The sequence below is a fragment of the Lepus europaeus genome, chromosome 20, assembly GCF_033115175.1.
Source record: "Lepus europaeus isolate LE1 chromosome 20, mLepTim1.pri, whole genome shotgun sequence".
NCBI lineage: Eukaryota > Metazoa > Chordata > Mammalia > Lagomorpha > Leporidae > Lepus > Lepus europaeus.
In genome coordinates this window covers 31,385,184-31,403,669 of record NC_084846.1, presented here as the reverse complement: position 1 = coordinate 31,403,669, position 18,486 = coordinate 31,385,184, and the positions used below count along the sequence as shown (strand labels likewise).

The 18,486-nt window shown below is 43.2% G+C and overlaps 2 protein-coding genes across 3 annotated transcripts in view; one reads left to right on the top strand and one right to left on the bottom strand.

Annotated features, from left to right (window-relative positions):
* The window catches only part of JAZF1 (JAZF zinc finger 1), a 331,686-nt gene extending 326,124 nt beyond the window's left edge, over nucleotides 1-5,562 (top strand). Inside the window, exon 5 of the mRNA XM_062179040.1 lies at nucleotides 3,188-5,562. Within this exon, the coding sequence (XP_062035024.1) occupies nucleotides 3,188-3,364 (177 nt within the window). The 3' untranslated portion in view covers nucleotides 3,365-5,562. The remainder of the gene's footprint in view (nucleotides 1-3,187) is intronic.
* A 752-nt stretch (nucleotides 5,563-6,314) lies between these two features.
* The window catches only part of TAX1BP1 (Tax1 binding protein 1), a 91,423-nt gene continuing 79,251 nt past the window's right edge, over nucleotides 6,315-18,486 (bottom strand). For both annotated transcript variants that reach the window (XM_062178466.1, XM_062178467.1), the window contains 2 exons: nucleotides 7,827-7,909; nucleotides 6,315-6,917 (listed from right to left, as the gene is read on the bottom strand). In XM_062178466.1, the coding sequence (XP_062034450.1) occupies nucleotides 6,716-6,917; nucleotides 7,827-7,909 (285 nt within the window). In that variant the 3' untranslated portion in view covers nucleotides 6,315-6,715. The remainder of the gene's footprint in view (nucleotides 6,918-7,826; nucleotides 7,910-18,486) is intronic.

Sequence of the window (18,486 nt, the reverse complement as noted above, 5' to 3'; positions counted from 1 at the left end):
GCGGGTCTGGCACGTGGTGGATGCTCTGACGACACGGGCGGGGCCGCCTACCCCTTCCTTGATTCCTCCCTTGGGATCCGGGAACACCCATCCGCCGCCTCCTGGGAGGCACCTGGCTTTTTCCTCACTTCCGGGCCAGAGAGCGCAGACCCTGCCCCCTTCCTAATCCCTGCTAGGGGCACATGCTGGGAGCTTTTCTCCTTTGATGGTGTCTGTGTCGCAGCAGTGAGAATCAAAGACCTTTGGTATCTTTGAGAAAGATAGAACAGGCAGCCACCCCGGCGCGGCCCCCAGCCATGGCTCTGGGGGGAGCAGCAGCCGGTGCTGTAGACGGGCACAAGGGTCCCAGCAGAAGCCCTTGACTTGGGAGGGGGGCGCCCGGGACACCTGCTTTCAGGATGGCAGGGGGCACAAAACATCCAGGGCTTCCAGAAGTGTTACTGGGCGGGCGTCTGGCCTTGTGGTTCACACGCTGCTTAGGACGCCCACATCAGGGTTCCCCAGTTCGAGACCCGGCTCCAGCTCCCAATGCCTGCTTCTGGCGGATGTGCACCCTGGAGGTAGCAGTGATGGCCCAAGCAGTTGGGTTCCGGCCACCCTTGGGGGACACCTCGACTGAGTTCCTGGCTCCTGGCATCAGGGGAATGACCCGGGCTGGGTGCTCGCTCGCTTGCTCTCTCTCCCATTGACCCTGGTGAACACTTGAAATCAGTGCGACAGAGGAGGAGGAGCCGGCTGGCAGGTTCCCGCGGCCCCCAGCCACACACACAGTGCATACTTCCGAGCCTGGCGCGCCGCCTCCACTCTGGCTCAGCATCCATCTTGCGTGGACTGGCTTCCCGTGGCTGCAGAGAAGTCTGCTTACAAACCTGCCCTCGCTATTCCTTAAAAAACTCAGGCCGCAGGGAGAAGCTGCCCGGCCGCTGCTGGCGTTGCTGTGCCTTTTTGTTTCTTGGTTGGGGCTTCTGTTTCTCGTTTCCTCTGCTTTCCGACAAGGTGTGTGTGGCGCTGGACACAGGTCTCCAGATTTCCAGTGGTGCATCCTTGGACAGGCTCCCTGTCAACACAAGGACGTGAGATGTCCTAGGAACCCTTCTTCCACAGGATAGGGTCCCAGCAGGTGCTCCAGGGCTGTGTGTTGAGCTGTGAAGTGGACCGTTGGTGAGCAGGCTAAAAAATGCACATTTCTAGCATTTGGGAGTCTTTGTGCCGGCCCTCAAAGTCTCATTCTTTCGTTCTCTCTCGCACACATAGATGCGGTGTAGGATGGCCATTATCCACAGTTCTGGGCGCTGCCTGGGGCCTCGCTTCCCATCTGCCACTTGGGAGGTTCAGCTGGGTGGATGTACAGCTGGCCTCTCCACTCGTGGGCCTGGGCGCCAGCTGCGATGGCGGGAGCTGTGTGGGAGGGTGGGGCCTAGCTCTCCATCCCCTCGCAGGTTGTGTCCTGTCCCAACAAGTGCTGTTCCCCTAGCATGGCTTTCACCAAGTGCTGGTTAAGGTTCTCCCTGGCTCTGCATGAGAGGATTGCTAAGAGGGGGCCCAGGGCCCAGGCCAGGCGTTCACAGCAGAGGTCTGTCCTGCTGGAAGACTGAGCACAGCTGGCTGGGGCTATTTGGCATCTCTGTGGCCCACAAGGTCAAGCAGGGGTCTCTGCATACGACTTTCTAAACATCCGAGTGCCCTGCAAATCTGAGAGGAAAACGCGACAGTGCTAACGAACCGAATACTTCTGTTTTTATTGCAACCGTCTCAGCATCTCCCACTGGACGTGGGGTGGGAAACAGTCTTGTAACACATTCATTCACTCAGAGATAGGCACTGAGCTGCTACGTGCCAGGCATTGTGCTATTCAGGGAACAGAGAAACAGCCGGTTTCCTGGAGCTGGTTAAGGGCACCCTATCTTCATAGAGTGGGGAGACTTGGAATCCTGAGGTGTGGGGCTGGCCCCAGCAGGTGATTTTAGGAAACACTCTAACTCGTACTCAACTTCAGCCGCAGGCCCTCTTCTCTGTTCCTGGGCTATGTAGTCTAGCACTAGCTGACTTGGAAGTCAAGCCCTGTGCTCAGGTCCCGCCCCAGCATTCAATTGGGATGAGCAGTATTAACCGTGTAACTTGTAGAGTGTGGATGCAGAAATGGAGTCTTACATAGAATATGCCAGTGACCGCGCAAACCCAACTAACAGAAACCCAGCAAGCATTCTGATAACCTTAGCGTCCTGATTCTCAACATCTGGATGTTAAGAAATGCTCTTAGCCTTTTGTTGCCAAGATGAAGATGACACAAAATAACCTAAATTCTGTTAAGATCTGTGTTTGGACTGCAGTACATCAGTGGCGGCAGGGCTAGACCGTACACAGGGGCTGGTGCACACCATGCTGGGGCGGGGCCAGCAGCTCCAGGTGACCTGAGACACTGCCTTAAGGCACAGAAAATGGGCCTGCGCGACAGCCAGGTGTGGGAGGGAGCTAGGATGTTATCTAGACCAGGAGGCAAACTGAGTTTCCAAATCGGGAATTCATACAAGTCTCTCTGATTTGCCAACACCTGTGGTTTTGTTTTTAATGCTGAGAGAGATCTTCAATCCTCTGGTTCACTCCCCAAATGCCCACAACAGCCAGGGTGAAGTCAGGAGCCAGGAACTCCATCCAGGTCTCTCAGGTGCATGCACGGGCCCAAGCACTTGGGCCATCACTGCTGCCTCCCAGCAGCAGAGCTGGGACTTCCACAGCATGCCGACGGGGACTGGGTGCCCGAGCCGCGGCTTCCCTGGCTGCACCAGCACGCCTGCCCATGGTTTTCTTTGTGGAGAACTCTGTTGGGCATACTGAGGATATTGTCACAGGATGGCTCACTATTAACTCTCTTCAAAGAGGCAGAGGGAACAAACGGCCTTATTTTTCTTCCTCTCTCTGTACTTCAGGTAAAACTCTGTGCTTCAGGTAAACCTTGGAGAAACCAGTACTTTTTCAGAGTGACTGAGGCAATCCCTGTCAGCCGTATAACCCACCTGTCCCATCCACAATTCACACACACGCCTTGAAGGGTCACCACTGGACTCCAGGCTAACGGCTGCTCTCCAAACAGCTGCCATCGGGAGCTAATTGCAATTGGACCTGCGCGTTCCCATGTGACAGCCATTCTGTGACTATCTAATGGGTGCTATTTTTGTCTTCTCCGTAGAATGTGAATGGCATAAAGTACCACGCTAAGAATGGTCACAGAACACAGATTCGTGTCCGCAAACCATTCAAATGTCGATGCGGGAAGAGTTACAAGACAGCTCAGGGCCTGCGGCACCACACAATCAACTTCCACCCCCCCGTGTCGGCCGAGATCATCAGGAAGATGCAGCAATAACCCGCTGGTTGTAACTGTGCCAAGAAATCCTCACCAGCAGTTGCTGATTTTGAAAACAGCCACCTTTTTTCAGGGGAAGCACTCAGCAACCCTTTAAAGAGTTAAATGCATGCTTTAAACCTTTTCTGTAATTTTGGAATGATGTATCTTTGTAGCGTTCATGATTTTGTACATTTGCACATGGAATCATCTACCCACTTTCATTACTTTGATGTAAGGTGCTAAACAAACAAGCTCCAGGTTCTTCAGCACATTTCCCCCAAAACAAAATAAAACGGAGGGCATGTTGCATATTGTTCAGTTGTACTGCAGTGGTGTCGACTGGGGGGAGGAGGGGCTGGCACTTAGATTTTTTTCCCCAAGATTGTAATGTGATTGAAGTTTTTCAACACATCAACTCACGTATGTTCAAAACCAAAACAATACCTTCATTATCAAGCTGGTTACCATGCCTTACATAATGCAGTTAGTATTTGTGAGTAGAAAGACTTTAGGTCATGGAAATATAAAGAAGAATGTTTAACATATGCTAAAAATATTTTCATATTTAAATAACATACATAAAAGGTGTGCTTTGTGTTTTATATTATCTTGCAAATCCTTTTGCCCTTTCAAAGCTGAAAATCTTGCCATCTGACGTACCAATAATTTTAGTGTTATAATATGGCATTTTTCTTTCTTATCAGATAGTCTGTTCAGTTCACTCATTAACACACATTCGAGTGCCTGCTGGGTGCGAGAGATTCAACTGATGCCTATTGTGATCTGCGGACCAAGATACCAGTTTAGTGAAATACTTTTCCCTGAAATCTGTTAGCGTGAACACTTTGAAATACGTAAGTGCAAATTTTGTGTGTGAAATGTAGTGACATCTTCATCTCCAGGTGAAGTTTTAAAGCACTTTGTAGTTCTCGATTGCCAACAGTTTACTGTTTGTGTGTTGCCAATTCATGCAACCCCTGCCCCGAACAAACCTGTGGGTTGCAAATCAGAATTCTAAGCACGTTGCAGAGGCGCGTTTCTGTGACGGCCCTGGCGCCGCCTCCTCACACTCACCGTGTCGAGACTTTCTTTAAGGCACTTTTCCCATCACATTGTTCGTGTCTACATCCTCGTTGGAGATGTCTGTTTAGCTTTATAAAACATTTTGCTGAAATATGAAAATGAGCCTTACTGACAATTAAGTGCTTCTTGCAGCAGGTGGTCAAAGAAAAGAGTGACTAATATGACCTGTTAGAGTAACCTACATCTGGACCATTCCTGAAGTTTTTCTCACCGACAGTACCATCATGCCTTGAGTGTTTTCTCCCAAGTGCTATTCCTTAAGAGAGTTTACCAGTTGCCTACTTATGCAATAAAAATTGCTTGAGACAGCGAACCACCCACAAAACGGCTGAAAAGCAGTCTCGCCTTGCTTACCACTTTCTTCCCATGTTCCCATTGGACGGAAAGTTCTACACATCGCTGGGAAGCAGGGGTCCCTCCTCAGCTTTTCATTTTTGAGATGACATCTCTACTAACCAGATGAGTAAGCTTCTATATTCGTAAGTTTAGAATCCCTCATAATGAGGGATTTTAAAGTATTTATAAAGACACTGCCCTCTAAAAATTTCCTCAAATTTCTAAGAGTGGTCTTGGTCCTGAACATAGTGCTATCCTGTTTGTTTAAAAGGGTGATCCAGACAGAGAAGCAACTAGTTGGTGCATAAGAAGGCCCTACTTGGCTGGTTCATATCTACCTATAATTGACCAAAAAGAAAAGAAAAAAAAGGTTTATAGGCCAGCAATTTTCTTTTAGCTTTGCTCCTTCTAGTGCAAAAACCTGCAGGCTGGATCAATAGTTCAAACGGCTAAACAGTCATAAAGTAGTCATTGTGCATGTTCAATTTCGTTCAATGATAAAACAAATTCCAATCTGTATTTACTTATTCATTGTGACAGTATTACTGAACAGGTAAGGATGGAATATTTTGTTATACCGTGTATAGTGAATGTACTGTACTGTGTCTGTGACAACTGTGCTTTAAATTATATTTTCGTATGTTTTGTTGGGGACAGAGCACATTAAGTTTGAAAGCAACAGAGGTTTTAGAACTGAAGGCAACTTAATCAAAATTCCTGTCAAGAAAAGCTGCTTATAAATGTAAACAAAATCACATTTAAAATAAACTGCCTCTGACCCAAAATATACACGGTTCTTTGTTTTCATTTGTGGCTATTATGCAAACCAGTGTTGGTTCACAGTAGGAACCAATGTATCCACATTCAGTGCCTTTTTCTCAGCTTCCTATTGTTTTGCACCATTTAGGGAACTTTATTCCTTTATATATGTATGTGTGTGTGTGTGTGTGTATTAAACTGCCTTACTTTTCTATCAGTAACAAATTACCTATCAAAAGCTTGGAGCCAAAAACTATTTTTTAAAATAAATTCTACGTTACTAGGATGAATAGTGTCATTTCACTAATGACAGTACTGTCATGTTGAAAGGATACTTTAGGTCAGCACAGTGTGTATTACTATCAAAGCTCGGCGTGCGGAACAGCAAACCTTTCAGTGCTGTACAGCAAACAGGTCACTAGAGAAACAGGTTGAGTTTACCCACTGTATTTTTAATCATTTACTAAATGTTATTTATATTCTCACCAGGAAAATGTGAAAAAGATACTGATACACATTATGTGATTTTATGCCAACACCAATGTTATATTAATAACAATAAAAACAATTATACTTACACATCTTGTTCCATTTTCCTGTTAAGTATTAAATACAACTTCAAGATGATTTAAAAATCATTATCATTGTCATAAAATTAGTAAAATATGCTTTCCAGTAATTCCTTTCATATATAAGAGGATATCTGCGAGTATGTCCTCTCAGTCCACGTGCAGTTCCACTTAAGACTGTCATTTCATGGGCTGAATTACAAAGAATTACTTCACAGAACTTATGATCAATGCTCTTTATTACATAATATTCAGTAGTCATGCTCAATCAACAAGGCCAACAAACTTGTAAATATTCTTCTAAATAATCTAGCTTACTAGTAACATTTTTCAGTGCAATAACATTAAAAGAATTCCTGTATTTTTTACTCATACAGTTTTGCAAACGGGAATAAATATATAAACACACAAGAACTTGTTTTCTTAAAGCAGGTAAGATTAACAGAGGTTAAAATTAAGTTTATTGATAAGCCAAAGATTGACCCTGACACTAATATCACCAAACTTAAAGTAGCTCTTGGTCAGAAAAGTACAGTAGAGGGTATGTGGTCTCCCTAGTGGTCTATTATTTGAGGTGATTTTTTTTTCAATTTCTAAACTGTTAACTCATAATAAAATGTTTCTAATCAAAATTTAGAACATTCTGATCAAAATGAGTCTGAACATGCCTTTCAAACCCCTGCTGGTCGTAGTCGGGAGGGAACTGCTCGCTGCACATTGGGCACACTTTCCAGTGACTTTCAACATGCTCTTCAAATTTGCTCTGATCATAGTTGGGAGGGAACATTAATTCACAGAGGGGGCACTTCTTATGAACATCAAAGCTTGAAGAAAGAGGAAAATGAAAATTATATATAACAGTAATATATGACATGGTTATATTTATTGTTAGCAGATATTCATACTAAACAATCTACCATGAAAGTACCTATTCCGGAAACCACCCTGCTGCAATAGATAATTGTGTTCCCCATTTATAAAACCTCTAAATTCAGTTTTACTACATTAACAAAATGCTTTTTTTCATGGAAAAACCCCCAAATCCAATTGCATTATGTGAAACGAGTCTTAGTGCTGAGAATTCAGTCCCTAACTAAAAGCAGCACTCCTGTAAAACAGAGGAGGCCTGCAGCTCACAGTTCCCCCGCAGCCCCCATGGCCTGACAGCTGCAAGTTTCCATGGTATGCACTCTCCAATGGCTGCAGGCATCGGAATCAGCCAGAGGCCTGCTACACACACTCTCGGCACTTTATCCGGACCTTCTGGTTCAGCTGACTGGGCCCTAAGGATTTGCAGCTTGTAACAAGGACCAGGGGACTGGCACTGTGGCACAGCGGGCAAAGCCACCACCTGCAGTCCCGGCATCCTATATGGGCGCTGGTTTAAGATCCAGCTGCTGTACTTCCCATCCAGCTCTCTGCTATGGCCTGGGAAAGCAGTGTTAGATGGCCTAAGTGCTTGGGCCCCTGCACCCATGTGGGAGACCCAGAAGAAGCTCCTGGCTTCAGATTGGTGCAGCTCTGGCCTTTGCGGCCAATTGGGGAGAGAACCAGTGGATGGAAGACTTCTCTCTCTGTCTCTGCCTCTCCTCCTCTCTGTGTGTGTTACTCTTTCAAAGTAAATAAATAAATCTTAAAAAAAAAAAAAAAAAAAAAAAAGGACCAGGAACCACACTTTGACAGCCATTGGCCTACATAAACTACTTAAATTCTACAAAGGAAAAAAAATTTACCTGGAATCAAAACAAAAGCCCGCTGCGTGCCCACGTACATGCTGACTTGAAGGATCAGGAGCACTGGGCATATTCTCATCTTCCTAGGCAAAGAACAATTTTGAAACTTTTGAGAAAAGTGAAACCAAACACAGAGTCCTTAATTCAATCCCTTTAGAAAGATTACAATTGCAGATACTTTCTATTATTTAATTAAACTTTCACATAGACATGTTTGAAAATGAGTTTTACAGAGTATTTCTCTAGGCCAAACCAAGGCTCTGACCATGTGAAATACAGGAGCCCCCCACCTTATTCACAGGGGATATATTCCAAGAATTTCAGAAAACTGCTATGATTTTTCTTATATATACATACCAAGGATAAAATTTATAAAACAGGCAGAGATAGAGATTAACCATACCTAATAATAAAACAGAACGATTTTAATGTCCTATAAAGAAGTGTACGTAAATGTCTAGTATTCTAGAGGTGTCAAAGTATCTTTGGTACCTTCACCTTTTCACTTCAAGGAAGCACTTTGCAGCTTCTCTTTTGAATGCCTGCACTGCCAGAATCACTCCTGTGGCTCTTTAGGGCTGTTACTCAGTAAATAAGGGTTCCTTGAACACAAGCACTGCATCAGTGCAACAGTCAATCATGGGCCACACACAGTGTGGATATGATGGATAAGGTTTCATCACACTCTTCAGAACAGCATGCAAACTAAAACCTAGGAATCATTTCTGGAATCTTCAATATTTTCAAGCTTTGGCTAACAGAGTTATGAAACTATGGAAAGCAGGGGCCGGCTCCATGGCTCACTTGGTTAATCCTCTGCCCGAGGCGCAGGCATCCCCTGTGGGCTCTGGGTTCTAGTCCCGATTGCTCCTCTTCCAATCCAGCTCTCTGCTGTGGCCCAGGAGGGCAGTGGAGGATGGCCCAAGTGCTTGAGCCCCTGCACCCGCATGGGAGACCAGGAGGAAGCTCCTGGCTCCTGGCTTCGGATTGGTGCAGCGCCGGCCATAGCGGCCATTTGGGAGGTAAACCAACAGAAGGAAGACGTTTCTCTCTGTCTCTCTCTCACTGTCTATAACTCTACCTGTCAAATAAAAAAAAATTTTTTTTTAAAAAGACCTCTCTGTCTCTACCTCTCTCTGTAATTCTTTCAAAAAAAAAAAAAAAATCTTAAAAAAAAAAAAAACCTATGGAAAGCAAAAACTTGGATAAGGACAGATGACTAAAAAGTTCTGAGTGGAATACTTTTCAAACTTCTATGTGTAAGTAACTGAGTTTTTATCATTCCATACACTGAGTGACGGCTTCCACAGACATCTTAAGGCTGCAGTTATTCCAATTATTCTCAGCTATAATTTGTAATAAAATCCCTTTGACAAGATACCTCTACTACACAATCACAAATAAAACACATGTTAAAGCAAAGCAATGTGCCAAACCACAAGCTTCAAAACCCTGTTGTAGAATAAAGCTCAAAATTGAATATCTGACTAACAGGTCGTCAAGTGAGACTTCTAAAAAGCTGGGGATCTGAGTTTTAATCAGAAAACAGTGATTTAGATTCCTGTACCTGCATTCTGGTGGGCAATTCTTAAGAAATCTGTACAAGTTACATCCACAGCCAAACAATCTCATTGAATGCCAAAGGCAGCCACATCATTAAAACTGGTCCTTTATTTTCATCTCAGGGCAGTTAGTAGCTACTTTCATGTCATGAAGTAACAGCACATGAGAACAATAGGCGGTGATGAAAACCCTGATGATGGTGGGTGCTTGGGCTCACCCCAGAGTTGCTATTAATGCAGTAGTCAATTGGGTCATGGGCAGAGATACCAAAAGAGTATACCAAGTAATCCAACAACAAATCAAGATGGGTTTGGTTTTGGGTGGGTGGGTGGATATCGGGGAGGGACTAAGGTATCACTGTCAATTTTCTCTTGAAAAAGAAGAGATGGGGCTGTTGCTGTGGTGTAGCAGGTTAAAGCCCTGGCCTGCAGCACTGGCATCCCATATGGTTACCAGTTCGAGTCCCGGCTGCTCCTCTTCTGATCCAGCTCCCTGCTATGGCCTAGGAAAGCAGTCAAAGATAGCCTAAGTCCTTGGGCCCTACACCCACGTGGGAGACCTGAAGACACTCCTGGCTCTGAATCAGCCCATTTGTGGAGTGAACCAGCAGATGGAAGATCTTTTTCTCTCTGGTTCTACCTTGATCTGTAACTCTCTCAAATAAAGTAAATCTTAAAAAAAGAGAGAGATGAGAGGCTTTAAAAGGAAAACAGGACTCAATACCTAATGGGGGTGGGGGGTAGCCAGCTCTGTGGCATAGCAGGTAGAGCAGCAGCCTGAAATGCCAGCATCCCATATGGGCTCTGGTTTGAGTCCTGGCTGCTCTACTTCCAATCCAGCTCTCTGCTATGGCCTGGGAATGCAGTGGAAGATGGCTCAAATCCTTGGGCCCCTGCACCCATGTGGAAGACCCGGAAGAAGTTCCTGACTCCTGGCTTCAGAACAACGCAGCTCCGGCTGTAGCAGTCAATTGGGGAGTGAACCAGCGGATGAAGACCCCCCCCCCCTTTGTAACTCTTTCATATAAATAAATAAATCTTAAAAAAAAAACCTAATGGGGGACTGAGAAGTTGGGAAATAACATAGAAGTCCTTGACACATTTCAAAGATGAACTCTTCAAGTACTTAAAATCCAGACAGCTTTTCAGTGTGTGGATACAGGACAGAAGCTGTCACAGTGCTCACGACTGACGTGAGAGCTCAGCACTGGGTGTGACACAGGACAATCTGATTCTGTATCAGGTTAACCAAACTCCCAGACTATGCCTTCCAGCAACAATGTCTGACATACTCAAAATGACAAATTATGTAATAGTGATAATGATCAAAATTTTCCCATTCATCAAAAAATTTTAAATTTTGAAATACTGAATAATGAGAAAAAATTAAAAAGCCACATCTTGATAAAATCATACTTTTTAGAATTTTGGATAACCGAAACTTAAAACAGAATTAAAATGTTCCTTTGAGGCCAAAAGACATAATGAAATTAAAAAATCTCCAAGTTTCCTTATATCAGCTTCTGCTTCCATGAATTTGCTAAAAGTAGAGTTTGCTACAGGCTAAAATGCCATACTCAAACAACCACTTAGATAATGTTCATTAAGTACTTGAAGCAGAGGAAACAATAAAAATTTATGCTTGCTAAGCCACATACAACTTGGCAGTGATAGTCCTATTATTTGTTAGGTTCTACCACCTATTACCTAGTAAAAGGGAAAAGAAACTCAAGTAGAATTATATATGTTATGAAAAATAAATTATCATGAAATCACCTATTCAGAATAGTTCAAATCCATAAAATATGCAGTAAATCCTTTAAATAGCCCATTTATATAATAAAGTCTCTCATGATACTATTATGTCAAATGATCTAGCAAATCTTCATTCAAGAATACATTTACGGGCCCTGCGTTGTAGCATAACTGGTTAAGCCACAGCCAGCAATGCAGGCATCTCATATGGGTGCCAGTTCAAGTCCTGGCTGCTCTATTTCTGATCCAGTTCCCTGCTAATATGCCTGAGAAAGTAGCAGAGGATGGCCCAAGTCCTTGGGCCCCTATACTCACGTGGGAGACCTAGATGAAGCTCCTGGCTTTGGCCTGGCCCCACCCTAGCCACTGCGGCCATTTGGGGAGTGGACCAGCAGAAGGAAGATCTCTCTCTCTCTTCCCCTCTAACTCTGCCTTTTAAAAAAGAATTAAAAAAAAAAAAAAATTTATTCTATTTAACTCATTAAGCGTGGTCAGTTTCCAAAACCACAGATTTAAAACAAATTAGATTGGGAAGTGAGGCTTTTTTAAGAAAAGCAGTACAAGAACTCAAATATCCAGGGAGTATTCAGCAGATCACAGTTATACACCTTAAAAGAACAAAACATCACTGAATGTTACTTTTATTCATGGAATTTTAATTCCTTCAAAGACCTAAACCCCTTTTAGTCGTGTACCTTTATGCCTATCAATATAATACTGTTTATATTACAAATGGCTTTAAAACAAAGATAACAATATAAAGCTCTACATGAGGGGCTGGCACTGTGGCACAGTGGGTTAAAGCCCTGGCCTGCAGTGCAAGCATCCCATATGCGCACCAGTTCGAGTCCCAGCTGTTCCACTTCCCATCCAGCTCCCTGCTAATGCATCTGGGAAAGCAGTGGAAGATGGTCCAAGTCCTTGGACCCCTGCACCTGCATGGGAGACCAGGAAGAAGCTCCAGACTCCTGGTTTTGCATTAGCTCAGCTGTGGCGGTTGCAGCCATTTGGGGAGTGAACCAGCAGATGGAACACCTCTATCTCTACCTCTTTCAAATAAATAAATCTTAAAAAAAAAAAAAAATACAGCTCTATCTGAAGCCTAAAATCTTCTGATATGCTTAACTCAAAATATCCTCTATGCTAAAATATGCTTCTTTTCTTATATTAAAGTATATAACCAGCTTGGACATTTGAAATACTATTAAAATAGGTTAACCTCTCAGACAATAAAATAGGGTTAGATCACAAAATTTCAAATGCAATCATGATTATATGGTATTTCCTCAAAGAATTAAAAATGGAATTACCATATGATCCAGCAATTCCACTTCTGAGTAGATATCCAAAAACACTGACAGCAGGGACTTGAACAGATATTTGCACACAAATGTTCAAAGCTGCACTATTCACCATAGCCACAAGTCTATCGATGGATGTATGGATAAATAAAATGGGGCACATATCTATAAAATGGAGTATTTTTTAGCCTTATTCAAAAGGATGGAATTTCTAACACATGCTTACATCATAAAGCTTGAAGATATTATGCTAAGGGGAAACAAACCAATCACAAAAAGGCAAATGCTGTTTCCATGAGGTGACCTCGAGCAGTCACCTTCAGAGTGCCTGAGAAGGAAGGTTCTGGGCGACAAGGGTGAGAGTTGTTTAATGGATAAGAGGTTCCAGTTTTGCAAGATGCAAAGAGTTTCTGGAGACTGGTCGCACAACAATATGAATATGCTTAATACTACAGAACTGAACATTTTAAAAGTTAAGATGGTAAGTTTTATATGTATTCTACCACAAATTTAAAAAATGTTATCATGACCAAATTCTGGCAATGGATGTTTTGGGTTAACGACACCATCTGAATCATTAGTATACCGACTGTAGACTATCCAAGTTGGGAATTATTATTTTACTTTGAGAGCATTCATTGTTCAAGAACTTCAATATCTGCTAAGGCCAAAGCCCATACTCCAGAGTCCCTTTTTTCCTGCCTCACTGCTCGACTTCCCTCACCTTCTCCTGCCCTCAGCCTGGGACTTACAGCATTTGCTCCCTGGTTCTCAGTCCTTTAGACCCAGACTCAACTACACCACTGGCTTTCCTGGGTCTCTAGCTTGCAGACAGCAGATCATGGGATTTCTCGGCCATCGTAATCACAAACATCTAGATTAATGTTCCATCAAATACCCAGGTCCCAGAGTAACATCTCCATGATAATGGATTAGAGATTCCTAGTGCATTTTCCTCCAACAAAGAGCCAAAACAATGAAAAAAAAATAGCTATGTCACTAGAGTGTCTGACACAGAGCATCAGAGTGTAGTAGGGATGTGGTAGACTTTGTACAGAAACATACACAATAGCCTTAAAAAGGGAACTAAATACAAATATTTGCCATTCCATCTTTTTCTTTTACTTTAGAGATGTATTTATTTATTTAAAAGAGAGGTCTTCCACCTGCTGGCTCACTCCCCAAAAGGCTGCAATGGCAAGGATGAAGCCAAGAGCTTCATCCAGGTCTCCCACATGGGTGGCAGACCCCCAAGTATTTGAGTCATTTTCCACTGTTTTCCCAGGAACATTAGCAGAGAGCTGGATTGGATGTGGAGCTGGCACCTATATGGGATGTTGGCACTGCAGGTGGAGGCTTAACCCTCTAAGCCACAACACCAGCCCTGCATTCCATGTCTTAAAATCAGCCCTGAGCCAAGAGGCTCAGGCAGGAAAAGAATAAAGACTCTGAAAAACCCTACTAAACATTTACCACTGGAGAACCTTGCAGCCCTGAGGCCCTGAGCCCAGTTTGGGGAGCTGCTGGGTTATACCACTACACCACCCTGGTGAAAACAGCATGGCCCCCATTTTACCCTCCCCTACCCAGGCTCCTGCTTCACGAGCCACTTTTCAAGCCTGCCCAGGATGCAATCCCACAACTCGCCTTGTGTAGCTCAGCCAACTGGAGCTCCTGGGAAACAGTCAGGTGGCCCCACTACTCTCCTGCAGCCCTGCCAAGCAGTTCAGCAACCTCTTCTCAGAAGCTCTACCATTCAGGGCCCTGAAAAGCAGACTCAAGCCTGGCTCATCTACCTCTGATGCAACTGGGCACACCTCCCGCAGAAGATTGACTATGGAGGCCCCAAAACGTCAATCCTGCAGCCCTTGGACACACTAACAGGCATCCCACATTGCTCCTGGACGCACAGTGCCATAGCTAGCTGGCACTGGTTGGGGTGGCCACTCCCTTGCATGGGATTAATAAATGTACTGCACCACCAGCTAGGCACACTATGCTAAGCTGCCAACAAACTCAACTGCCTAAAGGAGCTGCATCCCAGCTAACAGCTCAATGCTACAATCCCTGTAGCCCAGGCACTTGCAGACACCGTCAATATAGATTACAGCTGAAGAAGCTACACAGATACTACACTGAACCACCCACATGGAACAAAGTCAATGCAGCATATGCAACAAACATCCTAGGCACAGTCTTTAAATAAAAAGTCACCCTATAGAACTGGTAAAAGCAAGTGACATACCAGATGTGTAAATAACAGAAGGACATAAGCAATAAAAAAAAAAAAGTTACTATAATGCCTTCAAAGGAACCCAACAACTCTCTAGCAATGCACCCCAAAGAAAAGGAAACTGATGAATTGCCTAACAAAGAATTCAGAAAAATGATTTTAAAGAAACTTAGTAAGATATAAGAAAGTGTAGACAAACAATCCAACCTAATTAGGAAAACAATTCATGATATGAATGAGAAATTCAGCAAAGAGGTTAAAAAGGAGCCAATCTGAAATCTTAGAGCTGAAAACTCAATAAATGGAAATTTAAAATACAATTGAAAGTCTCAATAGAATTTGTCAGGCAGAAAAAATGATTTGACCTTTAGATAGTTCCTTTGAAGCAACCCATATTTAAAAAGAAGAAAATTTGGGGCTGGCATTGTGACACAGAGGGTAAAGCTGCCTCCTGGAATACTGGCATGCTATATGGGTGCCAATCTGTATCCCAGCTGCTCTACTTCCAACCCAACTCCCTGCTAATAAGGCCTGGGAAAAGCAGTGGAAGATGGCCCAAGTGCTAGCCATTACAGCCATCTGGGAAGTGAACCAATGGACTGAGGCTCACTCTCTCCATCTCTTCCTCCCTCTCTGTAACTCTTTCAAAATAAATAAATCTTTAGAAACACGGAGGACAGCACTCTTGTGTAGTGAGTAGAGCCACCACCTGCAGCGCTGGCAGCCCACATGGCCACTGGTCCGAGTCCCAGCTGCTCCACTTCTGATCCAGCTCCCTGCTAAAGTGTCTAGGAAGAGGGCAGAAGACGGCCCAAATACTTCCACACATGGAAGACCTGGAAGAAGCTCCTGGCTGCGGATCATCCCAGCTCCAGCCACTGAGGCCATTTGGGGAGTAAACATGAAGATAGAAGCTCTCGTAACTCTGCCTTTCAAAAAATAATTTTTTAAAAAGGTAATTTCTTCCTACCTAATCAAGAGATTTACACATTATTAAGATTTAAAAAAGAAAAAGCCTAGCAGTTCCCAAAGTCTGATGTAATAACAAAAATATCTCATTAATTATGGAATTTTCAAAAGAATATTCTCTATTTAAAAAAAGAAGAAAAAAAGAAAGTCTTTGAGACTTAGGAGACACTATTAAGTGAGCAAACATTCACACTTTGAGTGTTCAAGGAGAACAGAAGTGGAAAGGCACACAAAAGGAATTCAACTAAGTAACTGCTGAAAACTTTCCAAACTTAGGAAACGATAATGACATCCAGGACAAGGAAGTTCTCAAAGGTTTCCTAATAGATTTGATCAAAAATTATCCTGAGACATAAGTGTCCAAAGTACAAGGCAGAATACCTAGAAAGGCAGGAGAAAAGTGCCCAGTCACTTAGAAGAGAAACCTCATTAGACCTCTCGGCAGAAACCTTACAGGCCAGAAGAGAATGAAATGACACAAAGTCCTAGGGGGGAAAAAGACTGCCAACTAAGAACACTATGAGACCCAGCAAAGCTATCCTTCAGAAATGTCACTTTCCATAACAAGAAAAACCCAAGGGAATTAATCACCATCAGTCATGTCCTACAAGAAATGTTTAAGGGATTCTTAACCCTAGCAGCAAAATAACTACCATCATGATGGAGAAGTATAAAATTCAAGTCAAGCAGATACACAAAGAATAAGCGAATAAAATTATACAGGAAAACATCAAACCACAAAGATGAACGACAGGAAGAGAAGATACACAAAATAACCAGAAAAAAAGTTAAAAGAATGACAATAATAAATTTTTACTTACCAATATTAACCTTGAATGTAAATGGATTACATTCCTCCATTAAAAGATACAGACTGGCTGAATGGATTTAAAGAGAAAAACCAAACTACAGCCTACAGGAAACGCACTTCATCAGTAAAAACACACACAGACTGAAAGCAAAGTGACAGAAAAAGATATACCATGCAAATTAACATGAAAAGCAAGCAGGCATATGCCTATATCAGATAAAATAGATTAACATACAACGATAAAGGTTTCAATTCAACAAAAGGAAATATTGCCAGATAATAAGCAACAAATTCAACAACAGGAAATAAATATGTAAATGGGGTCAGCATTGCAGCATACCAGCTTAGGCTGTCGCTTCCAACACTGGCATCCCATATCAGAGTGCCAGTTCAAGTCTCTTTTCAGGAGATATTATTAAGCTTTGCCAGATATTCACTTCTAGTAACGTATCAGTCCACGAAAGAATAATATTGAATATGGTTAACCTTGAAAACATTATGCTAAGTGAAGGCAGCCAGTCACAAAAGTCTACATATTATATCATCTGATTTTTATGAGTGGAAGTCTATAATAGGCCAAAATATAAAGAAAGAAAGTAGATGAAGGGTATCTTGGACTGGAGAGATAGAAAGGAGAGATGACTGTTAAAGGGTACTGGGTTTCTTTAGGTAGTGAGGAAAAAATTCTAAAATTGGTGTGGGTGATGGTAAATATATTAAAAATCATTAAATTGTACTACTTAAAATGACAAATTATATAGCAAGTAAATTACATCTCAATAAAGCTGTCAACAAAAATCAACTACTTTAAGATGACCTAGGGGTCCGGCACTGTGATGTAGCAGGTAAAGCCACTGCCTACAGTACCGGCATCCCATATGGGCACTGGTTCAAGTGCTCCACTTCTCATCCAGCTCTCTGCTAAAGCCTGGGAAAGCAGAAGATGGTCCAAGTTCTTGGGCCCCTGCACCTGCGTGGGAGACCAGGAAGAAGCTCCTGGCTTTGAATGGGCATAGCTCCAGCTGCTGCGGCCATCTGGGGAGTGAACCAGTGGATGGAAGCTCACTCTCTCACTCTCTCTCTCTGCCTCTCCTTCTCTTTCTGTGTAACTCTGCCTTTCAAATAAATAAATCTTTAAAAAAAAAAAAAAGAGGATGACCTAAAATTCAAACAGTTTATTAGGCAAAAAATAGAAGCAAAAGCATTTCTTTAAACTAAAACCATTAATCACAAACATTTAAACAGCCCCTACTATATGAAGGAGTATATGTTATAGAAAAGGGAAAATTCAGCATTAAGAGATGCAAATTAGGCATATAGGACCAATTAGAAATAATTATGTAGAAACGTATTTCAAAAGAAACATCACAGGATTCATTTAATCCTTTGATGATGTCCAATTATCATTTTTCCTTGCTGTTTATGCTTTTGATGTAATATCTAAGAAATCTCCGGGAAAGGACCAAGAGGGCGGAATAGGAAGGGAGCACACTGATAGTCCGGGGAGAGATAGTTTAATAAAAGTGGAGTTACTGCAGGTTCAAGGAAGAGTAGGGGAAGAAACAGCAGAGGAAACTCTTCTGGAACTAGTGATTCACAGTGGACCTGCGTGGAGAGCGTGGGAGCCCAAGTTTGGGACACCAGCGGCAGACTCAACACACCAGCGCTGGAATGTGAGGTGAGCCGAACCTCAATAGCCCAAGACACCAGCGGGCAAGCGGAAAGAGGAGACTAGAGGGAATGAGGATTAAAACCCCGTGGGGAAAAGTTCATCAGGCTAACTAGAAGAGAGAGAGGAAAAAAAAAGTGACCGATTCGGACACGAGTTTCTCTCTCTATGCTCACCTCTCAAAGGCGAGCAAGACAAAGGACAGGCGCCATTTTGGACATACGTCATAAGCAGGGCGACCTCAGGTCTGCACCAGCCCTGAGCCTAGCAGAAAAACCTGGCTCTGGGTGTGTGTGTGTGTGTGTATGAAATAACAGGAGATTAGGATCTAATGAATGTGTGGTGCTAATGAACTGAGAC